The following is a 12,811-nucleotide window of genomic DNA, read 5'->3' on the forward strand; positions in this document are numbered from 1 at the left end:
ATCTATGGACTAAGAAATTCCTCTCTGGCTCTAAACACTTTAATTTTTCTCACTATTGCTGATGGAAAGATGGAAAAAAAGACAAGAAATAGGTGGTTGGTTTGTATTCTGAACTCTCAGCTTGCATTTTCTCTTGTCTCTCAGTGTGTCCTCCTCTTAAAATGCCATTGTTGTCATGCAATATTGTGACAATCTGTTAAAAATGATGTTAGGATCTGCTACACAGACCTGGATTTAAACGGTCAAAAGTTAAAGATGTGCATAAACTTGTGTCTAGCCTTGACTTGGCGCAAGCCATGTTTTAAACATCTCAAGCCCTCGCATGTTCAGTGGCACATTTCTCTGAGGTGTGTACAATAACATACCTGGAAATACGGAGCTGCCAAAAGTCCTCCAGACGATCCTCAGTCATGAAGAGGTGTGGAGTTCCCTGTGCTAGAGGAACGTGGTTTGCTGTGGTGCTCCAAGTCAGGACTAGCCTGCAGCAGGGCTCGTGGGTAACACTGTAGTGATGCCTATCAACAGGTACTCAGGACTTGCAGGAACCACGAGATAAACTGATTAGTATGAATTAGAACAAATATGATATTGATTTCTTTTTTCTCTCCACACAGAGACAATGGCCTTGGATGCCTGTGATGGCAGCTTTGGTTGCTGTAACAGCCGTGGTGCTGTACCCAGGCCTAACCAGAGCTTCTCCATGAGAACTGTTGTTGAATCCATACACCGTCCTCCCTTTAGAAGCTGGCAACATTCATATACTGAGGGAAAACAGATTAATTCTCTTCCTTTTTACCTCTTAATACAGCACAGCTCTGCGTGAGAACAGCAGTAGGGTCATTTGCTTTAAATTGTATAAAATGTATCTGTCTATAAAGAGGGAATAAAATTGTCATTCATCATACTGTGAGCAATATTTTTGCTTACAACTTCATGCAAGTTTTAAATTAGTATGTTGGGATTCTGAATACTATAATGGTGGCCTAAAGTAGGCTTCTTGGTACCAAATTATTTATAATGGCTAGGGTTGTGGACACTGACTTTAGAATCTGATTGCTAGATTTAAGAAGATGATACTGATTTGGACATCCAAGCCAAGTAACCTTGCAGATACTTGGGAAACAGATGCAGTGTGCTCAGTGCCTTTCAGTATGATCTATTTTTTTTTAAACTAGTGTATCATTTTACTTGCTGTTAGTCACTGAGCTGTTGGGAACAAGACTTAAGAAAACTTCTCTTACCACGCCTTTCGAAGGAAGTGTATTTTTCTTTCCTAAGGATTGCTTTATTAATGGGTTTTGGGAATAAACACAATTCATGTCCAGCCTTAAAGAGATAGAGATACTGATGGTGAAGACCAGCCTAAAGTATTTAGTGTGCGCGTGTGCGAGTGTAAGCATGTGTGTGTTCTTGAGTGAACTAAGGTGTTTCTGGGAGCAAGTACTTGGTCATTTGATGGACATAGTGCAGTGGTTCAACTTACGTTAACTTTAGTTTGAATGTAATTTATTAAATTTCATATATTTAAAGAGATATGTTCTTTAAAAGTATGAATACCTTCTCACATATCACATGTATCAGTTTATTTTTTCAGTCATTTGATACTTTCTGACTTGAGCTGGAGAAGCTCTTTAGAATAAGCTTTTGTGGACGTAACTTTATTAAGAGAACTGCTACAGTACGTCTGTGATCAGCTGAGAAAATCTAGATACATAAAATACTACGAAATTGGAATCATATGCCTGATGAAGTATTGTCAGGTGAAGATGATTTTAATTTGGTAGTAAAATTTTGTGGATCCTTATCACATGGCTGTAAGTATGATGCAGTGGTCCCCATTACAAAGTTTATTTTCCTTATCTAAGTACTATAACCATTGCTATTTGCTGACTCTTGGTGGGAATCACTGTAGTTAGTGCTGAATTAAATGTAGACAGTAGTTGTCTTGTTCAGCTCAGCAGTTCTGTCAAAAAGGTTTATTAAAGACTTAAATAATATGTTAAAGAATGGTAAAGTAAAATGGCTCTGCTAAAGGAAACTTCAAAATAGGGAGGTAATCTCAGCAATTCAATTGGCTTTAAAGAGTGTTATGGCAATCGACAGATGGTTTAAATATTTAAATAGAAATTTAGCATATAATTTACTTTGTGAGGTTTTAAGGGTCGTTGTCCTTTAATTAAAGGTTCTATCTTAAGTTACATGGGATTTGCTAATGGGAGGATTATTAGTTGGAGAAAATAGTCCACAAGTGACTTGTAGAAAATAACTGTTGTCATTTAGTTCGTTCATTTCATCCTTTTCAGTTGCAGGAAGCCACCCAACCACAGAACACTCGTATGCCAGTGGTACTTAGTACCTCTTGTATATAGGTTATTGCAAATATTGTTCTGAAATGCTTAACTTCAGAATTACATTTTTTAAAGTAAATAATTGTTTTAAATCTATTTTGTAAAGATATAAAAATACAATAGAATTTCTGGAGTACAGATTAAACTATTTGCACTAACACACATGATGTGCATGATTTAATAAAATAACTTTACTCTCCCTATGCATGTTTGAGTTGAATGTCATTTGAAAACAAGAGATTCATGCTAAGTTTCTTTTGCACTAGATATTGCCACAGTTACTAGGCACAATGTCTGCAGCATGTCCAGTAAGAGCAAAAGACTTTTTTTTTCCCTTTTATTTCACATTTGCACTGGTTTAAGTTTTGGTCTAGCTGATCCTTCTGTCTGTGGTTTTCGGAAGGAAATGGGGTAGGAGAGAACCATGGAAGGCTTGGGAGCATATTGCCATGGAGGAGGAAAAGGTGTTGGAGCTGCAGGGTGGATGTGCCGGTGGCAGTGGTGCTGAGATGGGAGGAGCAGTGGCTGCAGGTCCTGGGCCATAGAGGAAAGCCCTGCTGGGGGAAGGGAACCTGATGCTGCCTCCTCACTCTTTAGCATCTCAGACTGCCCATTTGTCCTTTCAGCTGCTGTTTCTTGTGCAGTGGATTCTCTTCCCTCCTCCCTGCTAGTAGCACGTCGAGGTGGCTTGAGGAGGTGGAGCCTGGTGGAGTTGGGGTCCCTCCCTGCTGGCAGCAGGGAAGTGCCAGGTTCCCTGGGAGCAGCCGGGGGGACCCTGCACTGCAGCAGTGCTGCCTGGGGCTTAAGTTTGTCCTTGTATTAAAGACAAGTGTTGTGTTTTCAGAAATCTTTAGAGCATCAGAGAGCTGCAGTTAGAGGCCCAACATGGTTGTATTAAAGGAGAAATATTTCTAATTTCATTATGTGCATGTATGCATATTTATATTATATATACACAGGTGCATAGTACACATTGCATGGGGGTTTGTGCTTACAAGTATACCTAATGCAGTGCCTTTTCCAGGAGTTCTTGACATTTGCATGTTCAAAATGATAAGGAATGAGCTAAAATGCACAGTTCACTCTTTTGTTGCAAGAATCCCTGGAGAAGGGTTGGGTAACTGGGAAGCTGCTGTTCTTCAGTGCTTCGATACTAAAACAGCAAGTGGAGTTATTTTGCAAGGACTCCTTGCACAAACCTTTCTAGGTTTTTTTATTGCTTTTTTTAATGGTAAGTGTGTGTGCTCTTTTACATTCATATTTAGGTTCTTTCTTTTGTGAGGCTTGATTAGCTAAGCCTTGGAGTTACTGTAACGAGCAGTGTTATCACACGTGTGAGATGCTCCACTTGTAAAACAAGTGCTCTGAGCTTGCACTGAAGTTTGAGGTTTTAAAAAGGTTCCTCATAGTAGCAAAGCTCCTCAGAGAGTTGTTTTATCAGTTGCTAGTTCAATTTGGAAGATTTAGTATAAATCTTAGACTATCTGAACAGTTCTTCAGATTTGTCATGGTGTCTTGACTGAGGCATCTTTTTTAAATTCTAAAAGAATTCTACCTGTGTGGGGACTACAATAGCAGACCTTTTATTTAAAAATATAAATATGTGAAAAATACAGTGTGATTTTCCTGTTCCTTGTAGCTGAATTAAATGTGTTCTTCCAGAGTCTTAGCCTCATCCTTTTTGCAGAATGTCTGGATTTTTTGGTGCTAAATGGAGAATTGTGAGCCTGCACAATATATTGCAAGAGTTCTCATAAAACAGTGAGAATTAGTATCAAATGACTGATGGCTGAAGCAAAGGTAATCAATCACCTGTGCACATATTTTTGGGGTATATCCCTAACTTATTTTTCTAATCAAGTCTTCGGAAGTATGTTACCTGTTCCAGATTTCTGTGTGCTTTATGTAAGATTTTGAATGTCTCCTGCCTTAATCCATAGGGTTCTGCCACTTGCAAGAATAATTTCTTTGGCTTGAATCTTCTCCATGACAAATCCACTGCCAAATTCATTCCACCAGCAGCATCTGAGTGCTTTAAAACACCAGGTCACCACTATGGCTTTTGGGAAGCCACTGTCCTTTGCACTGGCTCTGCAAGTGGGGCTGGCCAGGTTTCACCAGGGGCCTTTTCTCCCCTCTGGCTGTTCATCCACCATTAGTGTTTCATTAGCAACTGTCTCAAAATGTTGAGTCTCCGTTAATAATAGCAATTGATCGTATAAAAGAATTAGAAGCCATATTCTTTCCTTCTCTCTTGCATATACCTCTGGGTCTGTTTGAAGGGTGATTGCTTCCTGCAAACAGCTGCATTCAATTCCCCAGATCCAGCTCATTTGCTCATCCCAGTCCCTCTTTGCATGTGCTTATGAACACAGAATTCCTCTTTCTTTCATGGGGAATTGGGCTGCAGTGGGGGGGGGGGGGGGGGGTGAGGTTCCTTTCCTGGGTTTTTACTTTGTACCAACTTGTTGAAAGTGAGCAGAGGTTTGTCCACAGAGCCAAGTTCTGCTTGGAAGAGAGGGGCTGCACCCATTGCTGCTTTCAAAGCTGGGTGCTACCAGTGTCTGACTAAAGGCTCCCAGCAGTAGGAGGTAAATCAGCAATTGAAACACAGGTTTCAATGGGAAGGGACATTACAGGCCCAAGTCCCCATTTGTAAAGGTAAGGGGAACTCATCTGATCACTAATCAGGATATCACAGTCATAAAACTTCAGACTGATTTCATCATAAGCAGCAGAATGTCAAGAAGTTCAGTATCTGTTAGAAAAAAAAAAATTCTTGCTGTAAGAACTTCAGATAAAGGATCAGTCACCTCTGTAGATAAGGTACGTGAGCAACTACTGTCCTCTCAAAAAAACCCCAAACCAAACCCCAACCCTGTCTTTGAGTTCATCTTGCTTTGGCTTCCAAAAATTGGACTCCAATACATCTCTCTTGGAGGATGTTCTTCTGCTGCAAATGTTGTCCTCATCCACGGATTTGACATGCCATGATCGTACCCTCCAATCTTACTTTATATGAATGAATTGAATTTCTTAATTTTTTTCTTCATCCCTCTAGTTTTTGTTGTCAGCTTTTTAGACAATTTTTTTATTTTCTGAGTGTTCTTTTTTGAAGAGTAGATGCCAGAATAGAACATGTCCTTACAGTAATTACCTTACTAACATCATATAAATAAATAGACAATAAGCTTTATATCCTACTCTGGTATTCCTGGTTTACTGTCTACCAGAACTTTTTTTTAGGATTCACTGACTTCTAGCTTCTAGATTTTAACTGTGTTAATCAAATCCGTGTATTCCTCACATCACCCCAGTATGAGGTGCACCCAGTGGTATCTGACTTTGCAATATTGTTTGGTAAAAACCACTGTAGGCAGCAGGCCCAGGCAGCAACCTGTTCCCATGACTCTTCAGCACAGCACTGAAAGGGTTTTTTTCCCTTCAGGTTTTACAGAGATGACTCCTGAAGCTTTATTCGGGACTATTGATCATACACTGTTGAACAGCAGTGAGACAAAATCTGATCCCTGAAGCACAATAGGGAAAATATTCATAGAATAATTCCTTCACTTAGTTTTTACAAACAGAGAGCTGTTCTGTAACCTGCATTATTAGTTACAGTGATAGTAGTGTAGTGATCACTTTTATTGGAATGTCAGGATTTACAGAAGTCTTGGTTTAATAACACTAATAAACTCATTTTTAAAAAAAACTTTTGAAAGGGGAATTTTATTTTCTAAATGCTTTGACATTCTTGAATTTTTTGCTGATTGCTTCCCACAGGTTGTTCTATGATTTGCTTACATCTTAGAGTGAAGCAAAGCCAGTCCTTTTCTCAGGATCAGACATTTTACTCTCTTCCCTCAGCCCCGTCATGTTGTTTGCACATTACTGACACTTCCCTCTCTAAGCATTTCAAATTGGAGGTTGTTGACATGACTGAGTTTCTCAGTGTGCTCAGTGAGCATCATTCCCAGAGCTGGATGTGCCTCAGCTCTGAGGGATGTGGATGTGTGTCTGTGCTGCTCTGAGATTGCGCTTACAAGTGGTGGAACAGGACATGGTCACTGGTGTTTAGCAGCCATGAGAGGGAGTGGGGATGTAACTGAGATTCTTGGGTAAATGGTTCTCAGCTGTGGTAATGGAGATGCTGGCAGGGAGAGGTAATTCTTGTGTTACATCAGGTGAGACATTGAAAAAGCCAATGTGCTGCCAAAGCGTGTCATCCCTTCATCGTGTCTGATGAACAATTCCAAAGCCCGAGTTAAACTAAAAGCAATGTTTTATTACCTGATTGTGTTAGTATTTGAGACAAAAGGGTGAAGTCATCAATTCATTTTGTTCTATGGGAATAAAATTTAACCAAAAGCTTACCGGTATTTGTTTCAGTACCCACTGTTGGGACATGGATTTTTTTTTTTTTTAGAAATTCCGCACACACACTATGAGTGGTAAAGTACTGCCTTCAGTATGGAATGGATTTACTATTTTAATCTTTTCATGCTAGATCATTTATGAAGTTTATATTCTATTTATATTTCTTGTAAGGAGTTCTTGCTCTGGAAAGTAATTTTATTGAGTATGTCATCAGTTTTGATGTGACAAAACTACTTCTTGTCTTGAATATAGTGGCTCTTACTTTAAAAATGTTCCAAATATGCAATATGTCTTCTGGGATGAATAAATGGTAAAAATTATGAGAATAAATTTACATCACAACAGAAAGCTGATTTGCATTGTACATAGTCTTTCATTCAGCCTAACTCCAAATTTCAGCACTCCACAACTTCTGAACCTGCTCCACTTGCTTTACTGTGCTAGAAAACAAGTTACTAATTAATGAATCAATTAAAACTTACTTTAAAATTGGAATCTATTTACCTGTTTACTTTGTGCAAGTGGGATTTGCAGCTACATGACCTTCCCTCCTCTGTGTGACGTGGTAAAGCCGGGCTCCAACAGGTCTGAACCCAGGGAGAGAAGGGCTGGAACACGGGGTAGGAATGCAACCTTGGTTTGTGCAAGAGTTACATGGGTTTAGTGGTGAGACATCCTCAGGGGATCAGTCATGGATCATCCTTTAAGAAGACCAGCAGTTCTACAGTCTTTTATCTGCACTGTAAATCAGAGGGAATTCTGGAGCTCTGTTTCAGTGCTGATTCAAGAGAAGCACATTCACTGAGTCACTCACACAGTTTTCAGCAAGTTTGAGGAAGGAAAGTCTCCTCACTGTTTGGAGACTGTGTGGTTTGGATCCACCCCAGGGTGCAGTTTAAGTCCCCATGGTTGCACTCCAGGCTACCAGTAAGTCCTGGTGTAATACCCAGGTAATTTGTCTCTTCTGCTTCTCTGTTTAAAAAGTTAAATGTTTAAAACATTCTTCCAGATGGAGTAGATGGCTGGGAGGTTTGGGGAGGACAAGGAAGCCTAAAAAGGTGATAAATATAACTGCTGTTCTTCATGGGACACTGTTGGTAGCACTTAATGTTTTACAAGTTTGTCTTGAATTCCTGTCTGCCAACACCAGTGCTGAGTACTCTTCCTTAGACCCTGAATGAGTTTATTTCCAAGTAATGCTACAGGTAAAAGGTGGTGATAGTTTGCTCATTTTTAAAGGTTTAGTGTCCATATTCCAGGCTCAGGTGTGATATTCCAGGTGTTTGGTGTTTCTGTTGTAAGTGTAGCAGCCACTGCTGACTAGCAGTTCCTCTGTTGCAGAACCTGACTGGAATCCAACTGTAGCTAGCCTTTGTGAGAGACATTTTTTGCTCTTTTTTTCCTCCACTTTGTAATTATTGCAGTGGCACATAAGCAAAGATGTAGCCTGCAGCAACTTTACAGTAATTTTTTAATTGCATTTCCAGCCTTGGGTTGGCCAGGTGTTGGTGTGCCTGTGCTACAAGTTGCAGCAATAGCACATCCTTCCCCTGCAGTCTTCTCTGAACTCTAATTCTGCTTTAAAAGAATTATGACCCAGCCAATAATAAATAATTAACAATCTCCCTTATTATTACTTTACATGATTGCCTTTGCAGCGAGTGAGGGTGTACCTTAGCACATCCATGTCCCTTTTCAGGAGGATGTTTAGTAGACAAATACCAAAAAAAATGTTGTTGTCTTACGTGGTGTGTCTCACTTGAAGTCTAGAGAGAGTGCTAAAAAATTATTTGCCCCACACTGATGTATCTTCCAGTAATAGAAAAATAAATACTGGAATAATTCCATCCCAATGAGCGCTTCTGGGATGTTTCTTTGGTGAGAGCTGAATTGCTTTGTCAGATGTGTAGGATGTTGCATCTGCTTGGAATGTGAGTCTGTGAGAGGTCGCTGCTACTGAATGACTGCCTTAGATGGGCAGGGAAATGTATCAGGGAAACCTTTGTTGTAAAGTTTGTCAGGATGGAAGATGAGGCACAGTACTGGCAGAGATCATTCTCAGCCGAGGCACCTCAGTTCTGCTCATGTGCACGTGGACTCCTTAACAGTGGTGTTCATTTGGTTCATTTAATGTAAATTGTTTCCAGTTCCCATGAAATGCATTTCACTGGAGATTATTCTAACATGGTAAGTTTTCAAATGTAAAATAGAGAACAATAATTGCATATTTAGTCATATTCTGCAGCTGTGTGGCGTAATGTTTTAATTTCTTGGACATAAGACCTCAGTGAGATGCTGCTGGCTCAGATACTTCATCAGAAAACTGCTGTATTATTCTTTAGATTTTGAGCACATTTTGGAGTTCTTCAGTCCTTTTGGTTGTGAAGATACTCTGAAAATACAAAGTTCTAACTGTGTGATGTGAAGGTTGCTTGCTGCAGCCTCTGAACTGCAAGCTTGGGAAGTAGTGGGTTTGTCCTGATGAGAATGGCCAGAGGTGTCCGTGACCCAGGTGTGAGCAGCCATCTCCACTTGAGGAGAAAGAGGATGATGACTCAGGGCAGAGTCACATCCTGTTAACACTGGCTGGGGACACCGCCACTTCACTCTTCCTGCTTCTCACTAATGAAAGCTGAAAAGTGGTAAAAAGGAGCACCTGGAAGTATGAGAAAGGCCAGTCCTTCAGCGATCTGTGGCTGCCCAAATCTTGCATGCAAGTATCTCTCCCGTTCAGAAGCAGCTCAGGCTCAGCACTGTGTTTATGGAGGTCTCAGGGCCAAGAGGGCCTCGGTGGCTGCAGACCCAGGCACACATAATGGCCTTCCATCCAGCTGAGAACCCCGTGCTTTTCTCTGCAGTGCCAGGCTGAGGTGTTTTGCTGTCATGTGGGTTCTGCATTACTTGTGATTACACCTGCTCCAGTGTCTGCCAGTGTCCAGAGGGGGAGAGAGCTGAACCCCAGCGGTTGGCAGTACCCCTGAGAGGAGGCTGTGAATGCCCATCAGTGAAAAGCAGTGTCTGCCTCTCACATCTCAGGGTGCTGTGGTCTGCCTTGTGAGGTTGGCTTTCAGCTGGAGTCCAGCATGTATGTTAATAGATGGATTTAGATTGGATATTGGGAACAAATTCTTCCCTGTGAGGGAGGTTGTCCAGAGAAGTTGTGGATGTCCCATCCCTGGAAGTATTCTAGGCCAGGCTGGATGGGGCTTTGAGCAACCTGATCTAACAGCAGGTGTCCCTGCCCATGTCAGGGGGTTGAAATGAGATGATCTTTGAGGTCCCTTTCAGTCCAGACTGTTCAGTGATTCTGTGACAGATCAGCTCAGTTGGTCAGAGCAGGTGCTAGTTACACCGAGGTTGTGTGTTTGATCCCCGTATGGGCCATTCAGGAGTTGGTCTCCATGATCCTTGTGGGTCCCTTCCAGCTCAGAATATTCTGTGATTAAGTTTCTGTTTTACAGTGCACATTCAGTGGGCCAGCAAAGCTGTTTTTGCATGGCTTCCTGAATCAAATGAACGCGTAGCAGAAACAAGCTGGTGTAGCAGAGCATGCAACTCTACTTACCCATACATTCTGTTTTAGTGGGATGAAGCTTTGTGCTTCTCAGTGCAGTTTTAATGATACAGAGGTTTAGATAAAGGTATGTTAAGCTTTTAAAATTCAGTGCATTAGAAGGGTGAAGTTGGAGTCGCGATTTGTGGTGTGCTGTGTGCACTGATCTCTGCTGAGGCATCTTAAGTTTGAAAGAGGGTGTTTAAAAACCTTCCCCAAATATATTGGCTGCCTCCCAATAACTTTTAAACCGGCATTGAAGCTGGAGAGGATTTTTTTCTTTTGTTTCTGTGCTGCATTGCTTAATGCATGCAAAACTGACCCATTTAAGCAAGGAGCTTCTACTAACAGCTTGAGATGTCAAATCACAAATTTCAAATACATTTCAAAACGTGTTTTGTGATGGAAAATACTTCCCTTACAGCCTTCTTGGGGGAGTCCTTGCTGGTAGTTGTTGCTTCTGTTTTTCCTCAAATATGTCAGGCTGTTTTTGCTGAAATAAATTATTTGTCATCCTCAGTACACAAAAGCCCTGGTAGCTGTGTTGTCTCTGAGCCTGTTGCCCCAGCAGCTCCATGCTGGATGTTTGGTTGTTTTGGTTTCCTGGACAATAAGCTGGTGGCCTGGAGAGCCTGGCCTGGCCTGGCCTGGCCTGCATGAGGGGTGGCAGGAGCCTGCAGGAAGAAGTTCCAGGTGTCTTGAGAGGAAGGAAATGAGGGGAAAACTGTGTTTTGGGCAATGTTCCCACACAATGCAAGAGAGAGGCATGGTGTAGGGGGCACATCAGGAAGGGAAGGGTCAAATGGGTCTGGGAAGGATGTTCCTGGGTTTTACCACAGAGGGACAAAGTACTCTTCCAGCCTTGAGAGAGCACCCCCATCCTCTGCTGGTGTCTGCTGCCTGCCTCCCTGAGCCGGGCTGCTGCCCGGAGCTGGGGGAGCTGCCCTGTGTGACCTTGGGAGCAGTGAGAGGGAAGGTGCTGTTTAATGTTTAACGCACTGTGCAAGAGAGGGGCCTCCCAGACAATATCTGCCTTCCTGCCCTGTGCCTGAACCTCGTGGGAAGCCTGCTCCATTCTTGTCCCCTTCCTGGCATTGACCCCTGGGTCCACTGTGACCTGAGGCTTCCTCTCACCCGTGTAGGGCCAGCACCTTCCACCACCACATGAGAGCCGGGTCCATGGGCTTCCCTTTCCCTGAATACAGAAGATTTCTCCTGCTTTTTACAACAGGGAGGTGACCTGGAGCTGTGTTTGCACCATTAAGCCAGGTGAACAATAAAATAGCTGCCAGGGGATTTCAACTGGAGACACCCTTCTGGTCACTAAAGTGTCCAGGAAGCAAAGTCTTTGCTCTGGGCAGTCACAGCTGCAGGGAATGTGGTGGGATGGGATTTGGAGGAGATCACATTGCAGAATGCAGCTGGGTACGCTGCCATGGGGCACAGTGCCACTGCAGGGTGGGCACAGCCCCTGGTGAGAGCAGCTCTGCTGGCCCAAGTGCCAGGACTTGTGTGGGGCACAGTGGAGGGTGCACCTGTGCCTGGCTGCATCAGGAGAAGGTAAGATCTGGGGAGAGCATCTTTTCTGCTGTAGCAAGAATGACGTTGGTGCCAGCACATCCCTGCGTGATCTGTCTTGCCTTGGCTAAACTGTGTACTACGAGCGAGATGCCTTTGATGCATCTGTTGCCTCATTCATTGCCTCATCCATGGAGCTTGGCTTGAGCCATCCCTATGGCTGAGAGACAAAGATCCTTTTAAAACTTAAAAGAATCTTTGTTCTAGTTTTGTTTCATCTAATTCTCACTTGTATCTAATAATGTACATAATATATATGGAAAAAATTATCTTCACTTGAATGTTTTGTTCTCTATGCACATGCCAGTGGAAGATGCTTCATCGATACTTCCTACGATCCCGCAGACCCAGACAATGCAGTTCTCAGTACTGTTTCAATCTACATTTACTGACAAATAAAATAGTTTGTTAATTTTACTAGAAGCAGATGTCAACTTTCTAGACTCAAAGCAAAAAAACCACAAACCAACAAAGCCCCCAAAACAAAAGGAAAAAAACCCTTTAGACTCAGTGTGTGGCCTAAACACAGCGGTCCTATGCCTGTGCTGCTAATTGGGCCCTGCCTGTCACCCTCGTTAGCCCTTGGGCTTTCAGGCACTGCTGAGAAGGAACAGCCCCATTACAGAGCATTGCAGGAGTTGTTACATGATGTCTCTCTGTGGGAAAAAACATTCAGTTCACACCCTGTAAGTCCAAACTATAAGGTAAAAGTAATCCCTTTCTATTCTCTCCTAAACAGAACTGCTCCTGGAAAGCAGAAACAAACCCTAGTAATTGCTCTATGTCCCTGGAGTCCTTAACAGAGCATCTGCAGACATGACAGGAACAAGACCTGCTCCGGGATCCCTGCAGTTTTCCGCAATGGCAGAGATCAGTTCATGTGTTACTGTTTCGGTGCTCTGTGTGTGCTCAGTGCTGTGGCATTACAAAGAAGATGACTTTATTTTCCTGC

At 42.4% G+C, this 12,811-nt stretch overlaps 1 protein-coding gene across 32 annotated transcripts in view; it reads left to right on the plus strand.

Annotated features, from left to right (window-relative positions):
• Positions 1-7,081, plus strand: part of LOC104683273 (sarcolemma associated protein) — an 83,787-nt gene extending 76,706 nt beyond the window's left edge. For all 32 annotated transcript variants that reach the window (XM_039558927.1, XM_039558926.1, XM_039558942.1 and 29 more), the window contains one exon: positions 615-7,081. Coding sequence is in view for 20 of the 32 variants with exons in the window: in XM_039558926.1 (XP_039414860.1) it covers positions 615-704 (90 nt within the window). In the remaining 12 variants the exon portion in view is untranslated. The remainder of the gene's footprint in view (positions 1-614) is intronic.
• Positions 7,082-12,811: the final 5,730 nt, after the last annotated feature.

Source organism: Corvus cornix, chromosome 12, assembly GCF_000738735.6.
Source record: "Corvus cornix cornix isolate S_Up_H32 chromosome 12, ASM73873v5, whole genome shotgun sequence".
NCBI classification, from domain to species: domain Eukaryota; kingdom Metazoa; phylum Chordata; class Aves; order Passeriformes; family Corvidae; genus Corvus; species Corvus cornix.